The following is a 25,334-nucleotide window of genomic DNA, read 5'->3' on the forward strand; positions in this document are numbered from 1 at the left end:
CTCGTGTGGCCTCTCCCCTTTCTCGGGGATGCTCTCTCCTGTCCGCCGGAGCAGGACTCACAATAGCAAACTGAGCTCCATGCGAGTTCTCTGCCAGGGGTCGGTCATCGCTCCCGGCTGTTGGAGCTGGGCAATCCACACCACGGTCATACCGTTCCTGAGGTTTTCCTCGTGTCTCCCGTCTGTGTCTCCTTGTGTTAGAAACTCGACCCCTCGGGGCCAGCACCGTGCCTGCTCGCTGATTCTCCATTAGACAGTGGCCTCAGGGTCACGGCTGGGTCGTGCCGGCGCTGAGCAGGCAGGACTGACTGCAGGGGTTTTCCTCTGTCCCTCACGTGCACACCACCAAGCCCCTGGTGTGCACTCTACCTGTGTGCGGGCAGCTGCATAGATCTGTGCTTGGTTGTGCCTTTTTGCTGGTTTGGTTTTCTTTTGTTGGCTTTGCTAGTGAGTTTTTTAATGCTTTTTATAGACTTTTGCCAAAGTGGTGGAAACATTGGGACGAACGAGTGGAGTCCCCACGGAGCCAGCCTGGCCTGGCCTCCCTCTCCCTCACTCACCTGCTCCCTCCCAGGAGCCCTGGAAGCACGGCCTTTGTGTCTTTTGTTTTCCTTCCTTCCTTCCTTCCTTCCTTCCTTCCTTCCTTCTTTTTTCTTTTCTTTTCTTTTCTTTTCTTTTCTTTTCTTTCTCCTTTGGTTTTTAAAAAAAAAAGTTTTTTTAATGTTTATTTGCTCTTGAGACAGTGCGAGCAGGGTAGGGACAGAGAGGAGGTCACAAAATCCGAAGCAGGTTCCAGTCTCTGAGTTGTCAGCACAGAGCCTGACGTGGGGCTTGAACTCACGAACCGTGAGATCATGACATGAGCCGAAGTCGGACGCTTAATTGACCGAGCCACCCAGGCGCCCCGTCTTTTTTTTTTTTTTTTTTTAATTTTTTTTTTCAACGTTTTTTATTTTATTTTTGGGACAGAGAGAGACAGAGCATGAACTGGGGAGGGGCAGAGAGAGAGGGAGACACAGAATCGGAAACAGGCTCCAGGCTCCGAGCCATCAGCCCAGAGCCTGACGCGGGGCTCGAACTCACGGACCGCGAGATCGTGACCTGGCTGAAGTCGGACGCTTAACCGACTGCGCCACCCAGGCGCCCCATCCGTCTTTTTTTTAAGTTAAGCACAGTATCACTGTTGCACCTGAGAAGGGGAACAGTAATTCCTTAACCCCATGAGTCTGTTAGTATTGAAGGTTCTAATTGTATCGTAAGTGAGGTAGAATTTTTAAAAATAGTATATTTGAATCCAGAGCCAAACAAGATCCACGTTGCACCAGCAGCTGTGCCTGGTAAGTGTCCCTGTGTCGTCTTGACAGTGGGGGCACCGGGTTGCCCGTACGCGCTGCTCCCCGGCGGGCAGAGACCGCAGGCCGCTGGTGGAGCTGTGCGTCCTTAGCTCTTTGCTTTTGTGTTTGCCAGCTGCCCGGGGAGGGGGCGGGGTGGTGGGCAGCAGTGACTGCTGGGCTCCCTGGCTGCGGTCTCCGCGCTCCACGCTCAGCTCAGACCCGCGCTCGCACCGAGGAAGGTGCAGAGAGCCTTTGCTCCTGGCACTGGCTGCTTCCCACTCCTGCGGTTTTTGTGGGCAAAGCACTTAAGGCGTTGGCTTGTTTCCTTTCTTGACCAGTTCTCAGAACCACCGCGTGGCTAGTAGCCTCCTCAGCAGCGATCACGATCGCTTAGGATTTTTAGCCCCATCGTGAACTTAGGGAGCTAGATACACTTGATGTGTTTCAATAGCGTACGTCACGAGGGCCGATCCCTCTGTCTCCTTAGAATCCCCTCCTTCCAGGCTGAGGTCCCTGCGGTTTTCCAGGGGGTGTTGGAGTGTCCTAGAATTAGGGTCCCCCGAGCCCGTGGTGGCACCCGTGAGGAGACGGACCCACCTGAAGCCTGGGTGTTCGTGCACTTTAATCTCTGGGATGTGTTACTGGAAATACGTGGCGGTTTTTAAGTCTGTTGGGAGGAGTCCTCTGGTCAGATCAAGCAGACACAGATCTTTTGTTTCATTTTACTAACTTGGTCGTCAGGGGGTTTTTTGTTTGTTGTTTTCCCCCCATTTAATTTTGTTTCATAACGATGTAAAATATTTACTGGTGACAAAAGTCAGATTTACGGATCAGAGCGAACTCCAGAGTCACACTCTGTCCTTGCTGTGCGCTGCGTTCCCTCTCTTGCTCCTTTGTGAGGAAGCACTGTTTTTTCGTGATTTCTCCATTTAAAAACCTGAAGCCACTACGTATAGTTGTCTGTGCCGGGTCCTGGCAGTGCACGGCACGTCCGTGGAGGGGGACACGTGGGGTGGGGTGGGGTGGGGGCCTGAGGGTGCACAGTAAAGCACAGACTCTCAATGTCCTCTTTGTAGGGAGACGGAAGAAGGTGTCAGGAAGAAGGAAGACCCAGTCCAGGTCGTCTGTGAAGAGCAGGGGCTCCGGGACGAGGTCTAAGAAACGCCAGGGTCGTGCCAAGAAGAGAAAAGGGAAGAGGTCAAAGGTAGCCCCTCGGATAGCGGGGTGGGACTCAGACGAAGCCTCCTTTCTTGTTTACTTAGAGAGTCGCTGATAAACATGAGCCTTTTCTGCAGCAGAGAGTAAAGGTGGGGCTGGGACAGGAGTTTTGCCAGGACCCTTTGGAGCTGGGCATCTGGAGGGAGGGGTCGTGTGCAACTCCGGGCACCCCAGAGGTGGGCCCTGTGGGGTGCGAAGGGGCAGACAGGCCAGAGGGTGGGGAGTGGACGCCGTCCCAGGCTGTTCCTTACCCTCGTTCGCGTGTCTGCCACGGGCCTTCTGAGTGTGCGCGCGCCTCCCCTCAGAGCGGGTGAGCGCCCGCCTGTGCTGTGCGTCCTGCTCCATGGTGTCTGTCCTCGCCCCAGCTCCCGGGCTGGACGGTTAAAGCACACCAGTACATAAAACATAAAAAGCTCAGTTGCAGCCAAGCGTTTGCCGCGTCCGTGTGTGAACTCCTGCTCAGGGTCGTCGCCTTCGCCTGGTTAACACACACGCACGTGGTATACGCTCACATAGACGCTTCTGTTAGTTTTCGGCGGGGCATTCGAGCACCTGCTGTGGTGGTTCGTCCAGACGGAACTCCTGGAGGGACGGGAAGCCGAAGCTGCGGCCGCACGTGGGTGTTGGCACGCCCGCTTCCCGCCGTGCAGACGTCAGCCCTCTGGCTCACTGCCCTTCACGCCCCGAACAGAGCCCGACCGCGAGTGTCAGCGTCTCCCTGCCAGGGTGCCCCAGGGGCTGCTGCCCGCACGTGCTTGGGGTGGGAGCGCCCGCCCCCCCAGCCCTCGTCCTCGGGTGGATGGACATCACCGGACGGTGGTTTTGCGTTGCGGGGGTCGGGGCTGTCGGGATGTAGTCCTCAACTCTGGGGCAAAACCTCTGAAACGCTATTGTTCCCCCACTGGAAGCCGTCAGCTGTGGTTTAGCGCTTCCTCAGTCTGGTGTGTGTTGTGCAGACTAGTCCTTGCGCTGGTGTTTCTAGAGCCTCACTCACCCTTCCTGGTTTTTTTGTGACTTCGGTTCAGAATGAAGCCACAGCTCGGTCCCGCATTGCACGGACGCTTGGCCTCCGGGGTCCCGTCCGCGGGGCCTGCACCCCGTCAGTGCACAAGCCTGCGGACCCCTCTCTGGGGCTGATGCGTGCAGACATCGGGGTGGCCACTCTGTCGCTCTTCGGAGACCCCTATGAGCTGGACCCCTTTGACAGGTAACCGCAGGGAGGGGCTTCCCCCTCTTTTCGTGGACAGTGGGCCCCAGATCCCACGTTTGTCAAGAGAGGGTGACGGTTCCTGAGTCTCCCACCCTCGTCGGACCCCCCCCCCAGGTGGTGCCCAGAAGGGACACCGTAGGTCCTCAGCCACTAACAGGGAGAAAGGTGTTCTGCATGTCGGTCCCTGCTGCCCTGGGCCCGCCCAGAGGTGCATGCAGCTGCTGACCCGAAGCTGCTACGTGGGTCCCGTGTTCGGGTTTGGGGCACAGGTGCCGCCATGTGTGCGGTTGAGAAGGGGTCTCCTGGGCCTTCCGTGGGGGTCACCGCTCCTGTGGCCCGTGTGCTCTCTCCAGCAGCGAGGAGCAGTCTGCGGACCCTGCTTCCCCTTTGAGCGCCAAGAGGAGGGTTCTGTCCCAGTCGGCACTGCGCTCTCACCGGCCGGTGGCCAGGCCCGTGTCCGTGGGGCTCTCCAGGTGTGTGCCAACAGGGACGGTGGTCGGGGGAAGGGGGGGGCTGGCGCACCTCCTCTCCCGGGGCCCCTCCCTTGACCGTTTGTCGAGGACATGCCACCGTAAAGGGCACGAGGAGCAGGAGGAAGGCTGCAGGTGCTTGAGACTGCTTCTGCCCGCCCACCTCTGTCACAGGGCTGCTATCCAGGGCGGCCACCCCTGGCTGGGTGCTTTCCTTCTATTTCACTCCTGATTAAAAAAAAAAAAAACAAAAAACCAACAAAACTAGTAAATAGCCTGCCTGTTGGTAGCAGTTGGGGCCACAAGCACCAGAGGATTTCACCTCCAGGCAGCCTGCTTGCTTGGCTTTTGTCAGAGCTACTGGGGGCAGGGGTGTCTCATGCCCTCCCCACACCGAGGTCTGGCAGGGCTGGGACCTGGGGGGCGGCAGGGGGGCACGGGGAGGCAGCAACGGGTCTGTACCTGCAGGAGGAGCGTTCCCGCTGCGGCGCCTGAGCCAGAGGTGGACGAGGCCCCCGTCCCAGACCTAGTGGGGAGCATCCTGTCGGGCCAGAGCCTCCTGATGATGAACGGTGCAGACATCACCATCCACCGGGACGGCTCCCTCAGTGCCAAGAAGGCAGGTGAGGAGGCCTCTGCGTGACACCCAGCGGAGCCTGCGGGGGCGCCCTCTCTGCCTCGATGCTCGGGGCGGTTGAGAGGGGCATGTGAGCCACGGGTCCTGACGAGACCATTGAACTAAAACAGGTTTCTGTTCAAAACGTACCTAAAAGCAGTTTTCTACGCGAGGTCATGTTTCCATTAAGTCAACATCGCTTTCTGAACAGAGTTTGTAGGCTGAGAGTATAGATGATGGTGGGGTCTCCGGGCAGCCCACAGACCCTGCGTGGCTGGCATGTGGCTGGCATGTGTTCTCACAGAGCCCACGGAACCGGCTGTGCGGAGCCCTCCCCTGCACGTCCGGGCCCTGGAGGGTGTTTGGGGTTGGGGGTGCCCAGCCATGGGGGGCAGGGCAGCGCAGAGCCGGGCGGCCCCTCCCGGGCCCCCCTGTGTAACAGGCACAGGCGCTTCCAGCGGCCAGTGAGCACTGCTCGTGGGTGTGGCCGGGGGCCTCTCACCCCGTGCCCCCAGGAGCACAGGGCTCTAGCCCAAGGAGTGAGTAGGGATAGGAATTTAAAAGCCCAGCTTCTAAGAGAAAGTCATCTCGATCTGGACCAACAAAATGACCGCTTTTTAAAGGAGGCAGTGGAAACTGATGGCCACTCACTCTCGTGTCTTTCAGCACCCGTTTCCTTTCCGAGAAGCTCAGGCGCTCCACCCCGAGGGGGCAGAGGCCCCGGGGCCTGCCTGCTGCCCGGAGCACCACGCTCAGGCAGCGGGCTCCAGAGTGCGGGGCTGCGCTGCCACGGCGGTCCCACCCCCTCCTGCGTCCCCGCTCTCACCCCAGCGGCAGCCGTGAGACTGGACTCCTCTGTGACCCCTCCGTCAGGTCAGGCTCAGAACCTGTCAAACGTAAGCAGGCCTGGCTTAAAGCACAGTGACGCCCCTGGATGTGATGGCGACAGCAGGCACGCTCGGCCCCTTAGTTCTGTGTCCTCTAAGACCTCGGGCAGCTGCTCTCACTTGCCGCGTGCCAGTGCGCTGCAGGGACAGGCCGTGAAGCCAGCTCCCAGGAGGCCCAGCATCTCAGAGCTACCCAGGATACCGAAGGTCAGAAGGGAGGACGGTGGCGGCCGGCGGGCGGATGCGGCCCCCACCAGTGAGCAGCGTGTTGAGATCCCCAGCTCCTGCATCAGCCGGCTCACGGGCAGGGAGGGCCCCGGGCAGCCCAGCCACGGCGCCCGTGCAGAGGGCGAGCCCAGCAGCAGGGGCCCACAAGAGCCTGGCACACACTCAGGGGGTGGATCCCAGTCCCCCGCCACGCTGGGACCCTCAAAGGGGAAGGGTGTCAGCTCGACCTTCGAGAGCTTCAGGATCAATATTCCCGGGAACACGGCACATTCCGGCAGACTCTCTAACCCCGGCTTTTGTAACACGTTCCGGCCTGTCGACAATAAGGTGCAGAGGAAAGAGAACCCCGCTCCCCTCTTCTCCATCAGGAAGGCCAAGCAGCTCAAGAGCGAGATCTACGACCCCTTCGACCCCACAGGCTCTGACTCCGGTTCTGCCGGCAGCAGCCCCGAGCGCCTGGGCTCTGGCCTCCTGCCCTCTGAGATCACGCGCACCATCTCCATCGACAGCCCAAAGGCGCCGGCGCTGCAGACCGTGCGCTGTGTCACCTCCTACACGGTGGAAAAGGTCTTTGGGACGGAGCCTGAGTCCCCTCGCGGGTCCTCCACCAGCGTACTCGAGCTCCGGGGCGAGGGGGCTGCCGAGGGTTCCTCCGACCTGGAGCGCGAGGGCCAGGGCGCGGCCTCCAGGGCGCAGAGGCCATCCCCCCCAGAGCCGTGGGAGGACAGGGACCAGCTGCCCTGCAGTACCTTCTTTGGCTCCGAGGAGCGGACGGTGACCTGCGTGACCGATGTAGAGCCGGGGGCACCACCCAGCCCAGGCGCCCCGCAGACAACTACCCACAGGGTTGTGGAGCTGAGGCCCCCATCCTGCTCCCGCTCCACATCCAGCTCCCGTGGCAGGAAGAAGGCCAAGAGGAAGCGGGCTGAGGACAGGGAGCACAGGAGGACCCGCTCCGGCTCCCGCTCAGGCTCCCGCTCTGGGGAGAGGAGCTCACGGTCGGTGTCTCCACCGGTGGGTGAGGGGCACCCCAAGAGGCAGCAGCTCAAGGCCCGGGGCCGCAGGTCCTCCAGTGACCACTCCAGCAGCCGTGAGCGAGCCAAGCGGAAGAAGGTGAAGGATGAGGGCAGGAGGAGGAGGAGGGACTCTTGGGGACGCGGCCGGCGGCGGTCACGGTCCCGGTCCCGCTCAGGCAGCCCCGGCAGCTCCTCCCATGAACGCAGGGAGAGCAGGAGGAGGAAGCGGAGGCGGTCGGGGTCCAGGTCTCGGGGGAGGGAGTGCTCCCCCCCCAGCAGTCTGGAGAGGGGCCGGAGGCACCGGCACACAAGGGAGCGGAGCCCCCGGGAGAGGAGCCCTCGGGAGCGCCCCCGCGTCAGGTGGAGCTCCCGGGAGCGGAGGAAGCGCAAGTCCGGGTCTCCACGGTCGCCGAGCACGGAGCACAGGTCCCGGGAGCACCAACGGCCTCGTTCCCATGAGAAGCGGCCGAGGCCTCGCTCTCCAGAGAGGAAGTTGGTGCCCCCTCCCCAGGAGGAGCAGAAGCCCGACAGGGAGCAGCCGGCCAAGCCACTGGTCTCCGTGGGAGCAGATGCCTCTCCAGCAGGGGCCGAGGCCCACAAGGAGGCCCCGGATGTGCCCGCGGAATGTCCACCCGAGGACCTTGATTACGGAGACTCTGTCGAGGCCGGGCACGTCTTTGAGGAGTTTTCAAGTGATGCTTTCTTCCTGCAGCTTGATGACATGAGCTCTCCGCCCTCCCCAGAGAGCACAGATTCCTCCCCAGAGCGAGACTTCCCACCCAATCCAATGGTGCCCCCAGCCAGCCAGCAGCAGGACCCTGCCCTGGTGGCTGTCATCAGACGCGAGGTGGCACTGATCCACGATGACGAGGCTGCGCAGCCCCTGCCCCAGGCACAGGGCCCCCAAGAGAAACCCTTGCTCCAGCAGGATGCTGCTGGGGCTGCCACGGCGCCTGGCACCCTGGGAAGCCAGGCTGGGGTCGGGGTGCCTGCGGGGAAGGAGGAAGGCGCCTCTCAGACCCCCTTGCTGCGGGCCAAAGCCCTGGTGAAGAGAGTCACCTGGAACCTGCAGGAAGCGGAGAGTGGTGTCCCTGCCGAGGAGCGAGGCCTGCGTGAGTAGGGTGGCAGGGTGGCCAGGGCAGCGTGTGAGGATGGGGGTGGCCCGGAGTGGCCACCAGTATGTGGGGGCGGTCTTCTCTCCCTGGGTGGTACATGGACCTCTTTGGTCACTTCAGTAGCGTAGGCCATGGGGCAGGGAGATGGCTGCAGCCTGGCCCGTGGTCCTTGCTGCTGGGATGCTTTTCTGGAATTTCCCAGCCAGGAAGCAGCCTGTGGCCCAGGGGTAACCACAGAGCACCCACCTCCCGTGTTGGTCCTCAGGAACGCCGCTCCACAGGCCTCAGAAGCCGCGGGAGGGGGCCTGGGAAACGGAAGACGTGGGGCCCTCGGTGGTGTTCCAGCAGGCATCCTTCTCTGAGCCGCCTGCCCCTGGCTATGCACACGCAGAGTCTGGCTTCCCGGACGCCGAGCCCGCTCAGGTAGGTGCCTGGGCCGGAGGGGCGTGGTCGTGTGCCGGGCCACACAGGCTGTGCCGGGCTGGGGCTGAGGGACTTCCCCCTCTGCCGGGGATCTTCCTGCCGGGAGCCTGAGGTCTGTGCTGAGTGATCTGCATTTTTGCCCAGGTTTATACCCCCAACCTGCCCGCCGCCCCAGCTCTCCCTTTGAGTCTCCCGCCCTACGTGCCAGCCAGCCAGCCCACGGTCCAGTTCATCCTGCAGGGGAGCCTCCCGCTGGCGAGCGGTGGGGTTGCACAGAGCCCAGCCCCGGCGCCCACTGCCCCGACCACGGCTTCAGAGCCGGCCGGCCACGCCACTGTCGCTGGCAACTCCGAGGAGAGAGCAGCTGCTCCCAGGCCTGCCGCGGAGAAGGCCAAAACCGAGGAGGTGAGTGTCCGTCTTCCTTTCTCAGGGGCGGGCTCCTCTCCTCAAAGGGTGCCCCCAGGGCCAGGTGGTCACAGGTGTCCTTGTTCTCAGTACATGAAGAAGCTGCACACGCAAGAGCGGGCGGTGGAGGAGGTGAAGCTGGCCATCAAGCCCTTCTATCAGAAGAGGGAGGTGACAAAGGACGAGTATAAGGACATTCTCCGCAAGGCAGTGCAGAAGGTGGGTGCGGGCGGGCGGGCGCTGCGCCCTGGTCAGGTGTCCCCGGGGGCGGGTCTGTGCTGTCGCCCGCTGATGCGGGCTCTGGAAGGTGCTCCAGCCCGGGGTTGTGCAGCCAGGCCTGGGGTAATATTGGTGTGACCTGGCCACCAGGGGCCGGTTGTGTCCCGTCACCCTAGCTCGTAGGTGCTCAGGAAGAGTAGCCAGTGTGTGTGAGGGGACGGAACAGCATCCTTGTCACTCGTTAAATAGGCTGAGTGGCAGAGGGTAGTTGGCACACCGAGCTTGCAGCCGGGAGGAAGACAGGACCCCGGGAGGTGGGCAGTTCTCAGGCCCAGGGTGTCAGGTTCAGATCTGGAGCCCACTGGCTGCACCACTGGGGCTTGGAGATGGACCCTCAGCCGTCGTGGGAGGCAGGTGGGCAGGTAGTGCTCTGTCCCTTGTGATGTGGACTCTGGGAGGGCCCTTGATCACTATGGGGACATCTGAGTAAACTGTGCCTCCCCACCACCCCCTGCCCCCCAGATATGCCACAGCAAGAGCGGGGAGATCAACCCTGTGAAGGTGGCCAACCTGGTCAAGGCCTACGTGGACAAGTACAGGCACATGCGCAGACACAGGAGGGCTGAGGCCGGCGAGGAGGCACCCCCCCAGGGCACCGAGAGCTGAGCCGGGCACAGAGCAAGGGGGCACCAGTCCCCATCCCGGAGCCACTCTGTTGGGAGAGGCAGGAGCAGACAACTCTGGAGACAGCCATCACTCCTGTGTTCGGGGTTCCTGTGACCACACGTGGTCTGTGCCCCTGTCTTGCTCACGGTTCAAAACTGGACTTTTTTATATGTATATTATAGATACACACTGTTTCCATGGTGTTCTAATTTATCAAAAATGGATTATCTTTAGAAACTTCTTGATTGACTCAGTATTTGAAAGGTGAAGCCTTTGGGATCAGGAGGGGCCAGGGGAATGCAGGGGGGCTCCCCGACCCAGCTCACAGATGGCCTCATTTTATTTTCCATCCTATTAAGGGAAGGCCCTTCCCACGTTTTCTGTTTGATGTTCTGTAAATGACGCGGTTTGCTCCCTCCCATGGGGCAGAGCACGGTGTTGGTGGATCTGGAAGGCAGGAGAGCCCTGCACACGGCGCAGAGTCGGCCATTCACGCGTCCCCCTCCCCAGCACACCTGGCAGGAGCAAACACCTGCTGTCCCCAGAGCATTTTGTATTCTGAGTAGAGTTTGTTGGCTCTGAAGCGTGTGGCCTGTTTCTTCATTACGAAGACAGAAAAGGACGGGTGTGTGGGCGGGTGAGGGGTGGTCACCTCCCTTCCGGGGCATGCGCGGGGAGCCTCGAGGTCTGGGGGGCCCCTTCTTGAGTCCCGGCCCCACCCCTCAGCCCGCCCCGGCTCAGGACACCAGCGCCGGTTTCTTGGCTTGCTTTTATTGGACCGCAGAGGGCGCTGGCGCTTAGGCGGGCTGTTCCACCTCCATGAGGAAGTGCTCCAGGGCCTCGTAGAGGCTGTTGCAGCTGGACAGGCAGAGGCCGAGGCTGCTGCTGTCCAGGGAGGACACGCCTTCTCGCTGCACGTACTCCAGGTGCGCCCGGCACAGCCACGGCTCCAGCTGCAGGGAGGGGGTCGTCAGGCCAGACGGGCTGGGCTGCCTGCGGCCCTGCCCACGGGACCCCGTGCCTCACCTTCACCAGGACCAGGCTCTTCTCCTTGGGCCTCCCAGCCGACAGGTCCTGCCCAAAGCCCAGGTAGATGGTGTAGTGCGGGGAGCGCCGACGCCGGCGAGCCCGGAACTCTACCAGCTCTGTAGGGCAGGGCTGTGGTGAGCAGGGCGAGGGCAGGAGAGGGGCGGGGGAGGGCAGCGGCCCCCCGCCCCCGTCGGGTGCATCACTGACCTCGGAAGAAGGCGCTGAAGTCGAAGATGGGGGTGTCCTGGTTCCTTTGCAGCAGGCACGGGGGCGTGGAGGGGCTGGCGGAGCCCAGGGGCCCGCCCACCTCCCAGTAGACCTTGCATTTGCCCAGGCGCCGCGCCCACAGCCTGGGCCCCCGGAGCTCCAGCTGCAGGCCGGGGGCCACGTGCTGCAAGAGCTTCTCTGTGTAGTGAAGCTGCTTCTGGTCCGGGAGCTCGGCCGGGCTCGGGAAGGCCACGAGCTGGGGCTCTGCGGCCTCGGTGGCGGGGCTGGGGGACCCGTACAGAAACACGAAGCTCGGACGCCCCACGGTCTCCTGCAGCACTGTGCGGCCCTTGTACATGATGGTCACCTCCAGGGCCCCCGGGCCGGGCTCTGCCTGTGACCCGATCTGTGAGCGGCCGGGCCCGGCCACGACCTCACCTGCCGTCCGGATGCCAGGCGCCACCTCCCGTGGGGGCTGCCAGGGCTCCAGGGCTGGGGCCGGGCCTGCGTCTGGGGAGGAAGGCGGAAGCTGGCACCGGGTCCCCCAGCCCCTCCCTCTTTCACGCCCTGCGCCCGACTCCTCTCACCTGTCACCTGGGCCTGCTGCAGGGCCTGCAGCCTGGGGCTGGGGGCTGTCTCCACTGCCCTAGGCAGGTATGGCACCATGTTGGGGAGCGCTGGGCCTGAGGAGGGTGACCGAGGAAGCAGCTGTACTGGCCCAGCTGTGGCTGGCACTGTCTCTACTGGTTACCCGCCCCCCCTTCCCCTTTCTCCACAGTGACTCTGCGGTCCTGCCTGCTCCTCCCCCTGGCACGGGGCCCTGCAAGGCAGAGCACTCCCACTCAACCCAGCGTCTCACCAGGGGCCTCCGGGGGGATCGGGTCCAACCCCCATGCAGCTTCCAGCAGATGGTCCTCCAGGCAGCTCTGCTCCAGAGCCTGGAGCAAGAGGTCCCCAGCATTGCCAGTGGGGCCCGAAGGGGAGCTGGGGGCACAGGGCTCAGAGCTCAGCCCGGGCCCCTGCCTCTCAGCAGCAGCTCCTGCCGGGCATGGCCTAGGGAGCCCACCCTGCAGGAGAAGGGCCAGCGTAAGCATCTCCTGGCTCCATCGAGGAGTGGAGACCCCCCCACCTGGGAGCCGGGAGGGCAGAGCAACCTTACCATCAAGGGTCGGGCGTCTTCCGGGGCCTTCTCGTCCCCCTGGTTAGTGCCTGGGCCTTCTGAGGGAGAACTGGGATGAGACTCGGGAGTTGGGACACTGGGTGTGGATGCCCCCGCCCCGCCCCCCACTAGTGCCAGTGGGCCACATAAGCTTTCCCCGCCCTCCCCGACCGGGCTCCAGCCTCTTCCAGGCCAGTTTTGGAAACCACAGATCTGCCCAGTGCGAAGTCCCAACGCGTGCTGGCACCGTGGCTCCGCCCTGGACGACCTGCCTCCTGCGGGCTCCTCACCTCTCCACCCCAGCGCGGAGCTGAGCGCGTACACCTTATGCGGGTCGGTGGGGTCCCCCGAGTTGTCTTGCAGCATCACAAAGCGCTGGGTGCTGTGCAGCGCACAGCGGAAGTTGGTTTTCCAGCTGGCGCGGAGCGGGCCTTCGGAAGCCAGCTGGTGACTTCCGCCGTTGCTGGGCGGCCACCTGCCGCGGGCCACGGCCCAGGCCTGGGGTCAGGGGGAAGAAGGTGTGAGCTTGGGGGCGCGGGCCGGGGCCTGGGCCGGCCCTCCCTTCTGGCTGGAGCCCCACCTTGAAGATGCGCGCGTCGGCCTCGCCCAGGTCCTTCCGCGCGAAGTGCTTCCAAGGCACGCGAAAGCGCGTGCGGGCCGCGTCCAGCCACCGCAGGCCTTCGTAGCGGCCGCTGCCGACCTCCCCCAGAAGCCAGTCCGCGAACCGCGGGCGCGGGGGCCCCCTGCGGGCGGAGGACCGGCGGGGTCAGGGCGCGGCCGGCCGGGTGGCGTGGCCGCGCACCCTGGCGGTGGGACAGGCGCTCACCTTTCGGGAGCCGCGGCCATGACTCCCTCCGAAGCCCTGGGCGGAGGGGGCGGGGGGCGGTGCTGGGAGGGGTGGGCACGGGTGACGGGGGCTCCCCGCGTGTCACCGAAGATGTCGCAGGCGTGGCCCCGTTGTCAAGGTGTTGGGACCACAGACGCGGGGGGAGGGCTGATGGCCACGACGTCGCCAAGGCGTGGGATTCTTGCCGGCGGTGGCCGTGCTGTGACCACAAATGTGCGGGATCCGAGCGGCCGCACGCATGAAGTCACAGGTGTGGAGCCAGAGCCCAGACGCGGCGCGAGGGCTCTGGCGGGACCCTGCGGAGACACGACGGGACGGCCGCTCGCGGGGGGCGGGGAGGGGGGCGCGCCCGGGACGCCAGGAAAGCGAAACCGCCGGCGGCGGGAAAGCGAAACCACGGGCGGCGGGAAAGCGGGAAAGCGAAACCTAAACCTTCGTGGGGGGGGGGGGGGGGGGGCCTCCGCCGGCAGCGCCCCCACCTCTCAGTCCCGACCCGACTCCCCCGGCCGGACCCTCCCCGTCGCCGCGCCGCGCCGCGCCGCTCGCCCCACACGTACCTGGGCGCCGGGTCACCGGGGCGGGCGGGTTCGTCTTCCCGGGAGGCCGGGGACCAGCGCTTTTATGGAGGCGAGGCGGGGGCGGGCCGGGGGCGGGCCCGGCGGGGGGCGGGGGGAGGGGGCTGCAGGTGCAGCCGAGGAAGTCACGTGCTCTGGACGACGGTGCCCCAGGCCCCTCGCGCCAGCTCCTGGGTGCGGGCGGGCCGGCGGGCGGGGGTCGCGGAGGGGCGGCGGGAGGGGCCGGCCCTGCGGGGTCCAGTCACTCCTCTCCCTCAAGGCGCCTCCCGCACATGCCGCCGGCCGGGGGCCCCTGGCGACTAGCGGAGGGGCTGGGGGGAGGCGCTGGGGAACCTCACACGAAACCCGGCCCTTGTTTTCTCAAGGAAAAGTGGGCAAAGGGAGACGGCGTGGGGCATGTGGCAGCTGTACGGCTTGGAGTCTTGATGGGAATTGTTCAGACAAGAGCACTCGAGTGCCCTTGAGAAGACATTTGCAAAGAGATTCGTGATGACTTTTCATTAGGAAAAACACTGACGATCCAGAGACAGTGTGGTGGCCTTCAGAGAGGAAGTCCTGCCGGCGGTCCTCCCCTGGGGAGGCCAGTAGAGGGGGCCCTGTCCCTTACTCCGTGGCTCTGGTTCCCCTCGGCCTCTGATTGTAGCCGACCGGCCCCACCTGCCATGCTGGCCCACGGCCTGGGCCTGCTGCCCGCTCCCAGCTCCTGTCACCCCAGGCAAGCCTCTGCTCGGAGCCACAGGTCACAGCCCAGACGCCAGGGCCAAGTGCCTCAGAGCACGGTGCTTGCTTTCTGCACCAAACCTCACCGCAACACTGGCTGTGACCCCCTGGAAGGTCCCCAGGGACCTTGCTCTCCAAAATGAGTTCCTGAGGGCGGCTCCTCAGTTTCCCCAAGGCCAAGAATCTGCATGTCGTGTCGGGAGGGGGGATCCACAGCGCAGGGTGCCCCCCCTCCAGCGCGGTTAGACCAGGAGAGGAACTGGCCACCAGCTGGCACCGGCCCGGGAAGCCCCTTGGCTGGCAGGCACAGCAGGTGGTTTACGGGAAGCGGCCTCGCCCGGCAGGCAGGGGCCGGGGACGTCCCAGCAGCTGGGCCGCACCGTCACCTCCCACCGGCGGCAGCTCCAGGGGGACCCTGCGCGCCCCGGCCGCCCATCGACTTTGGCGCAGCCGAGCTTGGAAATCGTCGCTTTATTGTGCAGTGGGGGCGGGCGAGCAGCCCAGCCGACCTCAGGGTGGGCCAGCGAGGGGCGCAGGGAGCCCAGCTACACGTAGGTGGAGCTGGCGTCGTCGCGGGAACCCCCGCCCGGGCCCTCGGCCTCGGCGTCGGCCTCGTCACTGCTGTCCTCGCTGCCGGAGTCGGCAGCGCCGGCCGCGTCCGAGGCGGGCGTGTTGAGGACCACCACGTCGGCCTCGGCCCCGATGTCCTCGCCAAACCACACGGCCTTGTAGCCGCCCTCGGGCCGCCGCTCCTTGGTCAGGATGGACCTCACAGCCGCGGGGCCGCCCCCATCCCGGGCCACCTCGGGGGACTCGGAGGCAGGGTCCAGGGACTGGAGGCTGGGGGGCTCCGGGGGCGCAGGCTCCGGGGCCACAGCCGGGGTGGGGGCAGGTGAGGGGCTGGGAGCCGGTGCCCAGTTGGACTCTTGGGGAGCATGGAAGGCCTGGTTGTCAAAGCCCGAGAGCTGGGGGTGCTGGTGCTCCTGGGGAGGGGACAGGGGCAGCCAGGACATCAACCAGGACCCCAGGCCTGGGCTGGGCCCCAGCCCTGGTGCCCTCCCCAGAGACAAGGATCCAGGCTCTCGTCCTTCCTTTCTCTGCCTTTTTCGGCCTCCTCCCCGTTCCGTGGGCTACGGCGTCTGCACCCCGTGTCTCCTCGCCTCCCTCTCCTGCCCCTTTTCCGTCTTCCTCTGTCCCCCTCTCCATCTTTCTGTGGCTCGGTCCTCACCTGCACAGCCCTGTCTCCTTGTCTGTCTCTGTCCCTGTCTCTCTCTTCCCCTGTCCCTGTCCTGTCTGCTCCCCCAAGGCCCCCGGGGCCTCACCTGAGCTTTACCAGAGCAGCACTTGAACCGGTGGCCATAATGCTTATGGACGAGGATCAGGAGGGCGATCAGAGTCAGAACCAGCAGCGCGCCCAGCACCCCGCCCAGGGCCGCCATCTCCACGGTGGAGAAGCGCTGGTCCTCAGTGTGGCTGACACCTGGCTTGCTGTCCCCTGCCGTGCTGCCTCCTCCAGGCTCTGGCGTCCCTGCAGCACCGACAGCCACTTACCGTTGGCGCCGCCGGCACTTTCCAGCCTGCACCAGGCTCTGGACGCCTCGAGCACGAGCCGGGCTTGGCGTCCTCCCAGAGCTGCGGTTCTGGGGAGTGGGTGCTACTGACACCCCAACTAAGGGGCTGTGTGTTCCCAGGGGCCCTGGGGCGGGGGCAGGCTGCTGAAGGGAGGCAAGGGAGCTGGGGATCCGTGCCCACTGGCTCCAAGGGGAAGGCAGGGGCCTAGCACCCTAGGAAGGCGGTTGAAGGCAGTGCTGGGGCCTGGAATTGCGGGGCTCCTCGATCCCAAATCTGGCTTCTGCCCCACCCTCCACACACCTTCCCAGTTTACCTTGTTGGGGCCCCTGAACCCGTCTCTGCCCGGACCAGAGCAGACTCCCTTGCGGCCTACGGTCGGCGTGGTCCTGCCGGGCCAACCTGGGGTGGAGCCTCCCTGCTGTTATTCCCAGGACCACTCACAGTATGAGTCAGGGGGCATCCGGGTGACTCTAGGGCAACCGGGAGGTGCTACCTGAGGGCTGGGGGGCCCCGCTGGGCCCGGGGGACATCGGCTGAGAGGTTCTTGGCTTCAGCGTCTGTGTTGAGCCCCCGCTGGGTGAGGCTGGTGGGAGGGAGGTGCCAGTTCCCACACTGGGGGGCCTCCCAGGCGTGGATGAGGCAGGTGGCCTCAGAGTTGCGCCCGAGGGAGGGTGCGGGCCGGTGCTCCACCCAGAACGGGTCGTGGAGGACCCCTGAGAGGGCCCCGGGGGCCTGGGGGCTTCCGCAGTGGTGGTTCTGCTCGATGTTCCTCCAGCCTCTGGGGATGTGGGGGGCTCTGGGGGGCCTGGGGGACCTGGGGGCCAGGGGCAGGATGCGGGCTTGCCTCTGCCCCCAGCGTGCCTGCCTCAGGGAAGGCACCGCCCTGGCTGTGGCAGAAAGCCCCCCCTCCCGCCGCTGAGCCGTCACCTGGGTCCCCCGGAGGCTCACCTGTGGGGGTGGGCGCCTCCTCTTGTAGGACCTGTATTTCCACCACTGTGCTTGCCCCACTTGCGGTCACTGTGTTCGTGGCCTCAACCTGGGGCAGAGAGGGGGCTCGTCTCTCGTAGGCCCCGCCTTAATCCCTGCCCCTCGGAGACGTCCCCTCGCCCTTACCTCTGCATAGAAGACCCCCTCGTCTGCCAGCAGGGCAGCGGTCACCACGGTCTCGCCATCCATCCGGAAGTTGGTGTTATTGGTGATACGATAGGTGATGGCGGAGTCGAAGTCCTGGACACTGTCCCAGTGAGTCCTGGGCCCGGGCTGCCCCCACTGCCCCCCAGCCCACCCGCAGAGGGGCTGCCGCCGCCTACCGGGAACTCAGGGTCCCAGGCCCAGATCCTCAGAGGCTGGGAGGGGGAGGCCGCGTCCCTGACCGGGACGCCCGCGCCAGAGCCGAGAGCCACGGTGCCGCGGTACCGGCTCTCGGGGAACTGGAGCAGGCTCCCGTTGGCATTTCGGGCCTCGATCGTGACCCGGGTCACCGAGTAGCGGGCGTGGTCGGCCTGCTCGCCCTAGGGGTGGGGGAGGCCGCGGTGACCGGCAGGTTCTGGAGGGGTGGGCGCCGCAGCCTGGAGCTCGGGAGGGGCGCTCGGAGGCCTGGCCGGGGGCCCACCTTGACCAGCAGAGTGAAGGTCTTTGGGCTGCGGACGGCCCCGGTCATGGTGAGGTTGCCCGAGTCAGCGTCTATGGCAAACGTGCCGTCGTCTCGTTCTGTGAGGGTGGTGGCAGCGTCTGGCCTCTCGGTGCCTCTGGAGGCCTGAGGTCTAGAGTCCCAGCTGGCTCTGCCCACCCGGCAGGTGCCCCTGGGGCTTCCTCCGCCCGTGGTGGGGATGGGGTCCCGGACGTTGTGTGGGGACAGAAGCAGGGCTGTGGCGCACACTCACCACTCACGATGCTATAGAGGATGCTCTGGTTGATGCCCCGGTCCCCGTCCACGGCATAGATGGGCCCAGGACGCAGGGTGAGGGGGCCTTGCTGTGGGGACGGGGACAGGACGAGGCACCATGGGGCTGGTGTGCCGGCCCTAGCTCGCCCCCTCCCGCTCCCCTCAAGGGGGCAGCTGGTCGGCTCTCACGACTGCTGACCACACCCTCTGGGACCCGGCCAGTTCTGATCGGCTTGATCCGAACAGCTCGAGTTTGGAGAGGGAGCACAGGCGCGGGACAGGAAGAGGTCACACAGGGTCTGGGCTCGGGGATCCTCCGTACGGCGGGAGGCCCTGGAGCCCGGGTCCAGGCCCCGCTGCCCTCCGCTGCCTCCAGGTGACTCTCGGGGCCCAGAGGGGACAGTCAACCGGCCAGAGAGGCGGCTGCCCCCTGGAGCACCGCCGCCGTGGCCCCTCCAAGCCACCACCCTCTGGGTCCCCAGGGGCTGTCTGGCTCCGCCCCAGGACAGCTGAGCCTGCGCCCTCCCTCCAAGGTCAGAGAGGACGTTCACGTCTCCCCATCCCGGGTTGGGTGCGACTGGCTTTCGAAGGGATGTCCGCATAAAAACGACAACCAAACTTGGCACCCAGGCCACTCCCCCGATGCCCATTCTGCCCCTCCCTGCCCCCAGTACCAGCGTGTGCCCTGTGGGGACAGCCCCGTGGTACTCGGCTTGGATGCAGACGTGAGAGTCTGAATAGGCACAGGGCAGGAACCAGGGGGGCCGAAGGTCAGCAGGCTGCACCTCCAGGATCACGGTGGCCGTGGCCGTGTGGCTGGGTGCTGCGTTCTGCTCCTGTGTGTCCTGCAACAGCCGAACCCGGCCGGGTGAGGCCCGGGAGCCCCGGGCTGGGGGCGGCTCAGGTGGGGGCTTGAGTGCCCAGGCCTGCTTACCCGCACCAGCAGCTGGAAGGTCATGTTCTGACACTGGTAGAAGTCCAGGGACCGGTCCAGCCGCAGAGCGGGGAGGTTGGTGCCCACCAAGGAGAAGAAGTTACTGGCGCCCTGGGGAGGTGGGAGGGGGATGGGAATCAGCCTGAGACCCTGGGAGGACCCGGGGCGGGGCCGGGGCCGAAGGGAGGGTGTGGGGCTGGTGCGGAGGCGGGGGACACTGACCGGGGTCACCTCCTGGAGGGTATAGAACAAGATGTCACTCTTGTCGGGATCGTGGGCCTCCAGCTTGGTCTCAGGGACGACGATGGTGTTCACCTTAGTGTCCTGGGGGCACGGAGGGGGAGTGGTCCAGCTGTACCCCTGCCCCCCCCCATGGACTGATCTCTGAGGCCAAGCCATGGCCACTAGCTCTCTGCTGTCCGGCCCCTCACCCCTGGCTCCCCTCACTCACCTCAGAGACATTCTCAACCTTGGTCACGAAGGGGAACACGGGTGCATTGTCATTGATGTCCAACACAAACACAAACACCCTCAGCAGGGTCACCTAGGGGGACAGGGTGGCGGTCAGCTTCCTCCCTGCAGGTCCCCACCCCAGCGGAGGGCCGCTCTGATGGCCTGGGGTACGGTTCACAGGGACTGCGGACGGACAGCAGGAAGCGACTACTGAGCACAGGAGGTGGTGAGTACCCTCGAGAACAGTAACCGGGCACGGGTAGGCGGGGCAGGAGGGTGGCCAGCAAAATCCCAAATGAGAGCGATGGTGAAGCAGTCGAGTTGCCTCGAGAATAATTCTCAAAGGAAAAGGAAAACAGAAAGGAGAACACACAGGTTGAAAGAGGCTTAAGAGGGAGCGCGCGACTCTTGATCTCGGGGCCGCGAGTTCGAGCCCCACGTTGGGCAGAGAGACTACTTAAATAAATAAATAAACTTTAACAAGAAAGAAAGAGGGAGGGAGGGAAGAAGGGAGGAAAGAGTCCTGAGACACAGAGCAGCCAGTCTCATTAGGTGGCCACCCTGGGGTCTTGACTCAACAAACTGGGAAAGACCCCCACTGTGGGGAGAGGCGGACATCGGGGGTCTTGTGATGCTGAGAAGTTTCTACTTTTTCCAGGTGACAGCAATGTGACGGTCGTGTCTAAGAAGGGTCCTTGGCTTTCAGAGACTCGTCCTGAGATACTTGTGGGTGGTGTGCCATGATGTCTGTGGGGGACACCCACAGGCCTCGAGGACAGGGAGAGCGGACAGTGGTTCCTGTAAGCTGACAGGTGCACGGGGCTGGGGTTGCAGCTTAGAATAGACTGGTCAAGAGATGGTGAGAGAGGCAGGCAGGTGCACATCCGGGGAGAGGGCACAGGGCCAGCTGGAGCGGGGTCGGGGTCCATGCACCCAGCCTTGCCCACCGCACAACGCACTTGGCCTTGGCTCTAAGTGAGAAAGCAGCCGGGGGCGTCCAGGGCAGGGACGGGCCGCTTGCTTGATCAGATCGTCCTGCCACGATGAGACTGGACTGGGGTGGCCAAGGCCGAGAGGGGAGCGAGCAGACCAGTTGTCAGTTGGAAGTTTCTAGAAAGGAGATGCTGGTGGCCAAGGGTCTGGTCGGCTTAGAGTCCAGCTTGAGGCAGAGTGACCAGATTTGCTGCTAGATGTGAAGGGGGAGTGGGGGGGCGAGGGAACCAGCAGGGCGAGGCTCCTCCCGTGTTGGGGTGGGGGGTCTGGAGCCCAGGGCAGCGTCTGGGCTGGAGGAAGTGTGGGCGCCAAGCCGGGAGTGACTCTTGAAAACATGCCACAGGGTGAGGTCACCAGGGAGTGGCCCTGGACCAGGCAGAGTGCTCTGATGTCACAGGGTCAGGGTGGCAGCACAGGGTGGGATGGGGGGGACTCACCACGGTGTCACCTCTTCTGCACTCCAGCTGTGCCTGCAGCATCGTGTGTTCCTGGGGGGGCAGGGGGGGACAGACAGGTGTCAGAGATCACCTGCCCCGCTGATCGCAGCGCGCTGGCCCAGCTTCACAAGCGAGGAGACAGGCCGAGAGGGGCAGGCGCTCACCCGGGGGCCCCAGCATCAGTGCTAAGTCCAGAGGTCACTCAGCGCCCCCAAGGGCCCCACGCCCCCTGGGGTCTGTGCTCCACGAAGCCTTGAGGCCCAAGAGGGCTGGGTCATTGCCTGGCGGGCACAGAACCCTCAGGACCCCCGGGCAGACTGAGACCCAAAGACCCTGGAAAAGCCGTTCTCCGGGGAGGGGGGGGGAGTGTGGGTGCCCGCACAGGTCCTGTGGAGGGAGAGCCCCCCAGCTGCCCCCGCGGGGGTGCCCCGCCTAGGCCCGCCATCCACACCTCATAGTCAGGAGTCACATTGAGGAACAGCTGAGTCCCCTGGATCCGAAACGCCAAGGGGGTGGATGAGGGTCCGAGGGTCACCTGCTGGCCTTCAGGGACATAGATGTCAGCCAGGGGCTCGCTCTGATTCGTGTTCTCCGGGACTTCGAAGTAGGTGTTGCTCACAGAGCAGACTGGAGAGTGGGAGAGGAGGGGTCAGTGCCCTCCCGCCACCCACCTGCTGCCCAGCTCCACCGCCACCGCCCCGCAGGTACCCTGGGCCTGGGCCGTGGCCACGAGCAGCAGCAGCAGCAGGGCCCAAGCCCCCATCTCGGCGGCCGTCCACCGGCGGGACCCTCTGAGCCGCTGGTGCTGGTGCCTTCTCAGGCTGGGCGACCTTCGCCCCTGCCAGGCACCGCCCCACGTTATGATCCTTTACAAGCCACCGGCCTCCACCAAGGGGGCTCTCGCCGGCCGCCTGGCCAGGCCCGGCCCGTGGCCAGGAGGGGAGACCTGGTGGTTGCCCAGCTGGGCCACGTGTGGGGGCCCACGGGGGCTCAACTCACAGACGCCAAGGTGGGAGGCGGAAGTCGCTCAGAGAGCTGATCAGGGCACCGTGGGCCTGGCGGGGTGGGGTGGGGTGGCTGGGGGTATGCCTGGGGGGGGGGCAGAAGCTGGGGCAGGGCGTTAGAGCCTGGAGGAGTGGGGACTGGGGCGGGGCCTCAGCCCTGGCTCCTGTGTCTGCTGTGCCCACCCCCCGGGCCTGCTGTCCCTCTGCTGGACGCTTCTGCCCGAATCATCTGGGAGCCAGCTTCAGGGCCCAGGTGCTCCCGGCAGGACCACCCTCTTCCCACACCAACCACCTCGGTCTGGAAAGAAAAGGTTGTTTGTGTCCGGGGTTACCCCTGCCTGTCTTGGAAACAAGCCATTCTCCTCCAAGGGGGGCTGGGCAGGGCCACCGTGATGGCGATGGCAGCAGGCAGCTGGGGGCTCCTGGGGGGCAACCCAGCTCCCCATGGGCTCTGGAGCTTGACAAAGAGGGGGTCCTGGCAAGGCTCCCAGGCCCAGGCACCCGACTGCCCTACCCCCAAGGGCCCCCCCCAAGCTCTCAGCAGCTGGGGAGAGGCCACTGGATGGGAACAGCAGAGGGGCTGCCGTGACCGTGGCGGTCGTGGGCCTTCGGGTCTCTAGGCCTTTGCTCTGCTGCTGCTGCACTGGGGGCTCCTGGCGCCTCTGCCTGCACTGGGAGGGCCTCCATGGCTTCCAGCGACCCCAGCACCACTTGGGGTGTCATCACCGTCCCCATTCCACAGGCTCAGAGCGGTCAAGCCACTTGTCTGAGGCCACAGAGCTCGGACCAGGAGCCAAGACGTACGCTTGGGTCTCTCTCTGTCTCTCTGGAGTGGACTCCTGAACCCCTAGGTGACACTCCTGTCACTCTCCGTGCCCCCTCAGACTGCCTCCACCACCTGCCCGGCACACTGACCGCAGGGCCCCGGGGCCGGGGCTGGAAGACATCCTGGGCCCCCCACCCACCCAGGGCCCCTGAGTGTGCGGAGTAGATGACAGGGGTGCAGACTGTCTCTGGGGAGCTCGGTCAACGGGACAGGAGAGATAAGGCAGGTGAGGCGCCCTGCTGGCTTCCCAGGTTTAAAGGGCAGCTGGGTGTGGCTGCAGCCCCAGAACCTGTGGGCAGGGTCCTTCCGCCCTGCAGGGCTGCCTTGATGGCACAGAGACGGCGCACTGAGTGAGCTCATGGGGCCGGTGTCTGAATTCCTCCTTTATTGGTGACAGGTGCAACCCCTCCTCCTCCCGCTCCACCCCTCCCTGGCCTGGGCTCCAGGGTGCTCCCCTTGCAGACAGAGGGGAGGCTCCTTCTTCCTCAGGGCCTCATCCTTGACATCTCAGCAGGAGGCACCGCCGGCTGTGAAAATGCGGCCCCAGACCCGGGTCCAGGAGGCAGCTGGGGAGACCAGGCCTCATCCAGGGGGTCCCTCAGGGGCATCCTGTGGAGACAGCCAGGTTAGGGGCTGGACGCTGCCACCCATCTGGCCAGACTGTGCCTCCTCTGGTCACCAGCTCTTTTTCCTTCCCAGACTCCCCCCCCCCCTCCCCACCCCTGCCTGTCCAGTTCCTGCTGTGGATCTAGGGTGCCGCAGGGGACCAGGGGGAGGGGCTGGGGCAGAAGCTTGTGGGTGGATGGGGGGGTGACGGGCTGGTGGTGGCGGCTGGGGCCAGGACGGGGCTGGGGCGGGGAGGGGGGGGGGGCTGGTGGGGGCTGGTGGCGCTCACCAGGCCTGCAGGGCGGGCGAGTGGGGCCACTGCAGGCAGAAGCGGCCCTCAGACGACTTGGTCCAGCTCGTGCCGTTCTCTGTGTCCAGCTCGCTGCCCCCCACGCCAAGTCGGAATTAGTCCTGGAGCTGGGGGGGCGCCGCCCCCGCGCCCCTCCCTCGGCCCCGGCCCCTCACCTGCGCCCCCTCACCCCGCGGCCCCGGCCCCTCACCTGCGCTTCCCCACCAGGCCCTGCAGCAGTCGCTGCAGACGCGCGCTCTCCCGCAGGCGGCTGAGCTCGCTGGTGAACGTCCCATCCGAGTGGCGCGGGGCCCTGGGGAGGGACGGCGGGGCCACGGGCCAGGTCAGGGCCGGGCGGGGGCGGGGCGGGGTCCGAGGGGCGGGCGCGGGCGCGGGCTCACCTGGGGGGCGCGGGGCGCGCGGCGGAGCCCGGCAGCAGCAGCGGCGGCAGCAGCAGCAGCAGCAGCAGCAGGGGCCGCATGGCCGTGGTGGGCGCGCAGGGGGTGCTGAGCGCTGCCGCCGCCGCCCGGGCCCCGGCCGCCCCTTTATAGTGTCCGAAGCGGGGCGGGCCGGGGGCGCTCGGCACCGCCCCGGCTCCGCGCAGCCCGGCCGCGCCCCCATCGATCGCGCCGGAAGGTCAGGGCCGCCCCCCCAGCTGTCGCCCCGGCTGGCCCGCCCGCCCTCAGCGCCGCGTCGGCGCCCCTCGGCCGGCTGGGGATGTGGGGGGGAGGGGGGGCGGGCCTGCATGAGGAACGGCAGGAGCAAAGCCTCAGAGCCTCGCCCCGACGCGCTTCCGAGGCGCGGCGGGGGCCGGGCACCACCCTCGGGGCGCAGAGGGGCGCGGGGTGGGGGGCGGCACGAGGGCGGAGGCCGGGACCAGGGGGCGTCCACCCGAAGCGCGGACTCCGCTGGAGAGGCCCAGGCCGGCTGCAGGCCGAGCTGGGGTCGACCCCCCCCCCCCCCCCCCCCCCCCCCCGGGGCGCCCTGCATTTGAACTTTCGGAGGACAGACAGGAGGTGGAGGTGCGGAAAGGGGACACAAGAAAGACGGCAGCTGGGTGACTCCTGCTCCATCGTTTCGGGTTTAGGTCCGGTTCGGCTTCTAGAACCAGGACTGCTGACATCCGTGAACATAAATTAGGAGTCCAGTAAATGGACTTATAATAAACTAGTAGTTCTTGTGTTAGACTTTACATTTTTTTTTTTTTTAAGATTTTATTTTTAAGTAATCTCCACACCAAGGTGAGGCTCAAACTCAACCCTGAGGTCAAGAGTGGTGTGCCACCAAGGGAGCCGGCCAAGCTTCACATTCATTTAAAAATAGTTAGTAGAGGGGCGCCTGGGTGGCTCAGTCGGTTGGGCGTCCGACTTCGGCTCAGGTCACGATCTCGCGGTATGTGAGTTCGAGCCCCGCGTCGGGCTCTGTGCTGACTGCTCAGAGCCTGGAGCCTGTTTCAGATTCTGTGTCTCCCTCTCTCTCTGACCCTCCCCCGTTCATGCTCTGTCTCTCTCTGTCTCAAAAATAAATAAATGTTAAAAAAAAAAAAAATTAAAAATAGTTAGTAGAGGGGCGCCTGGGGGCTCAGTCCATTAAGCCACCGCCTTGGCTCAGGTCATGATCTCAAGGTCCATGAGTTCCAGCCCCACGTCTGGTTCCGTGCCGACAGCTCAGAGCCTGGAGCCTGCTTCGGATTCTGTGTTTCCCTCTCTCTCGGCCCCTCCCCTGCTCACACTCTCTCTCTCTCTCTCTCAAAAATAAACATTAAAAAATTTAAGAAAAATAATTAGTAGACTTTTTAAAAGAGCAGTTCGAGGGTTACAGAAAAACTGATCAGAAAGTATGGAGCAGACCCAGGCCCGGCCTCCCTGCCCCCAACATCCTGCGGGACAACCGCAGCGTCCCGGTCCAAACATTAGCTCTGATGGCCTGTCACATAATTTACTTTAGCGCTCATCCCAGTGTGTAAACGAGGGTTTTCGCAGATGCACGGT

At 65.0% G+C, this 25,334-nt stretch overlaps 4 protein-coding genes across 14 annotated transcripts in view; 1 reads left to right on the forward strand and 3 right to left on the reverse strand.

Annotated features, from left to right (window-relative positions):
• Positions 1–10,390, forward strand: part of PHRF1 (PHD and ring finger domains 1) — a 30,732-nt gene extending 20,342 nt beyond the window's left edge. For 7 of the 9 annotated variants that reach the window (XM_060607605.3, XM_060607606.3, XM_060607604.3 and 4 more), the window contains 9 exons: positions 2,411–2,538; positions 3,578–3,759; positions 4,116–4,235; positions 4,701–4,855; positions 5,515–8,091; positions 8,360–8,517; positions 8,662–8,922; positions 9,013–9,141; positions 9,664–10,390. In XM_060607605.3, coding sequence (XP_060463588.3) covers positions 2,411–2,538; positions 3,578–3,759; positions 4,116–4,235; positions 4,701–4,855; positions 5,515–8,091; positions 8,360–8,517; positions 8,662–8,922; positions 9,013–9,141; positions 9,664–9,807 — 3,854 coding nt within the window. In that variant the 3' untranslated portion in view covers positions 9,808–10,390. The remainder of the gene's footprint in view (positions 1–2,410; positions 2,539–3,577; positions 3,760–4,115; positions 4,236–4,700; positions 4,856–5,514; positions 8,092–8,359; positions 8,518–8,661; positions 8,923–9,012; positions 9,142–9,663) is intronic. The other 2 variants (XM_060607608.3, XM_060607611.3) reach the window with 1 other exon arrangement.
• Positions 10,391–10,560: 170 nt separating this feature from the next.
• On the reverse strand, positions 10,561–13,718 carry IRF7 (interferon regulatory factor 7). 2 transcript variants are annotated; one of them, XM_060607615.2, is made up of 10 exons: positions 13,607–13,718; positions 13,029–13,345; positions 12,783–12,945; positions 12,493–12,700; positions 12,203–12,258; positions 11,903–12,110; positions 11,631–11,726; positions 11,044–11,553; positions 10,834–10,952; positions 10,561–10,760 (listed from the first exon to the last, which is right to left on the reverse strand). In XM_060607615.2, the coding sequence occupies exons 2-10, from the start codon at positions 13,046–13,048 to the stop codon at positions 10,605–10,607; spliced, it is 1,536 nt and encodes a 511-aa protein (XP_060463598.1). In that variant the 5' UTR covers positions 13,049–13,345; positions 13,607–13,718; the 3' UTR covers positions 10,561–10,604. The 2 variants fall into 2 exon arrangements, with proteins under 2 accessions (XP_060463598.1, XP_060463597.1); XM_060607614.2 differs by having other exon boundaries at positions 12,203–12,261.
• A 967-nt stretch (positions 13,719–14,685) lies between these two features.
• Positions 14,686–21,466, reverse strand: CDHR5 (cadherin related family member 5). 2 transcript variants are annotated; one of them, XM_060607602.3, is made up of 15 exons: positions 21,327–21,466; positions 21,070–21,245; positions 20,619–20,669; positions 19,187–19,279; positions 18,958–19,059; positions 18,736–18,846; positions 18,476–18,646; positions 17,800–17,890; positions 17,529–17,626; positions 17,227–17,427; positions 17,030–17,143; positions 16,865–16,952; positions 16,410–16,721; positions 15,667–15,872; positions 14,686–15,327 (listed from the first exon to the last, which is right to left on the reverse strand). In XM_060607602.3, the coding sequence occupies exons 1-15, from the start codon at positions 21,379–21,381 to the stop codon at positions 14,890–14,892; spliced, it is 2,307 nt and encodes a 768-aa protein (XP_060463585.1). In that variant the 5' UTR covers positions 21,382–21,466; the 3' UTR covers positions 14,686–14,889. The 2 variants fall into 2 exon arrangements, with proteins under 2 accessions (XP_060463585.1, XP_060463586.1); XM_060607603.3 differs by lacking the exon at positions 16,410–16,721.
• Positions 21,467–22,699: 1,233 nt separating this feature from the next.
• Positions 22,700–24,021, reverse strand: SCT (secretin). The gene is made up of 4 exons (XM_060608040.3): positions 23,745–24,021; positions 23,555–23,656; positions 23,344–23,436; positions 22,700–23,057 (listed from the first exon to the last, which is right to left on the reverse strand). The coding sequence occupies exons 1-4, from the start codon at positions 23,822–23,824 to the stop codon at positions 22,934–22,936; spliced, it is 399 nt and encodes a 132-aa protein (XP_060464023.1). The 5' UTR covers positions 23,825–24,021; the 3' UTR covers positions 22,700–22,933.
• Between the last annotated feature and the right edge of the window lie 1,313 nt (positions 24,022–25,334).

This window comes from Panthera onca, chromosome D1, assembly GCF_046562875.1.
Source record: "Panthera onca isolate mPanOnc1 chromosome D1, mPanOnc1 haplotype 2, whole genome shotgun sequence".
Lineage (NCBI taxonomy): Eukaryota > Metazoa > Chordata > Mammalia > Carnivora > Felidae > Panthera > Panthera onca.

What these genes read in the sequence shown, in the direction of transcription:
- SCT (XM_060608040.3), bottom strand. Translation starts at nt 23,824, where the DNA reads ATGCGGCCCCTGCTGCTGCTGCTGCTGCTGCTGCCGCCGCTGCTGCTG. An exon ending in GCGCGCCCCGCGCCCCCCAG is followed by an intron (nt 23,657 to 23,744) that starts GTGAGCCCGCGC and finishes GTCCCTCCCCAG; the next exon opens with GGCCCCGCGCCACTCGGATG. An exon ending in GGCCTGGTGGGGAAGCGCAG is followed by an intron (nt 23,437 to 23,554) that starts GTGAGGGGCCGG and finishes CGTGGGGGGCAG; the next exon opens with CGAGCTGGACACAGAGAACG.
- CDHR5 (XM_060607602.3), bottom strand. Translation starts at nt 21,381, where the DNA reads ATGGGGGCTTGGGCCCTGCTGCTGCTGCTGCTCGTGGCCACGGCCCAG. An exon ending in AGGTTGAGAATGTCTCTGAG is followed by an intron (nt 19,060 to 19,186) that starts GTGAGTGAGGGG and finishes CCGTGCCCCCAG; the next exon opens with GACACTAAGGTGAACACCAT. An exon ending in CGGGGCCCCCCAGCCCTCAG is followed by an intron (nt 15,873 to 16,409) that starts GTAGCACCTCCC and finishes TCGGTGCTGCAG; the next exon opens with GGACGCCAGAGCCTGGAGGA.
- IRF7 (XM_060607614.2), bottom strand. Translation starts at nt 13,048, where the DNA reads ATGGCCGCGGCTCCCGAAAG. An exon ending in CCGACGCGCGCATCTTCAAG is followed by an intron (nt 12,701 to 12,782) that starts GTGGGGCTCCAG and finishes CCCTGACCCCAG; the next exon opens with GCCTGGGCCGTGGCCCGCGG. An exon ending in GCAGCAGGCCCAGGTGACAG is followed by an intron (nt 11,554 to 11,630) that starts GTGAGAGGAGTC and finishes CTTCCTCCCCAG; the next exon opens with ACGCAGGCCCGGCCCCAGCC.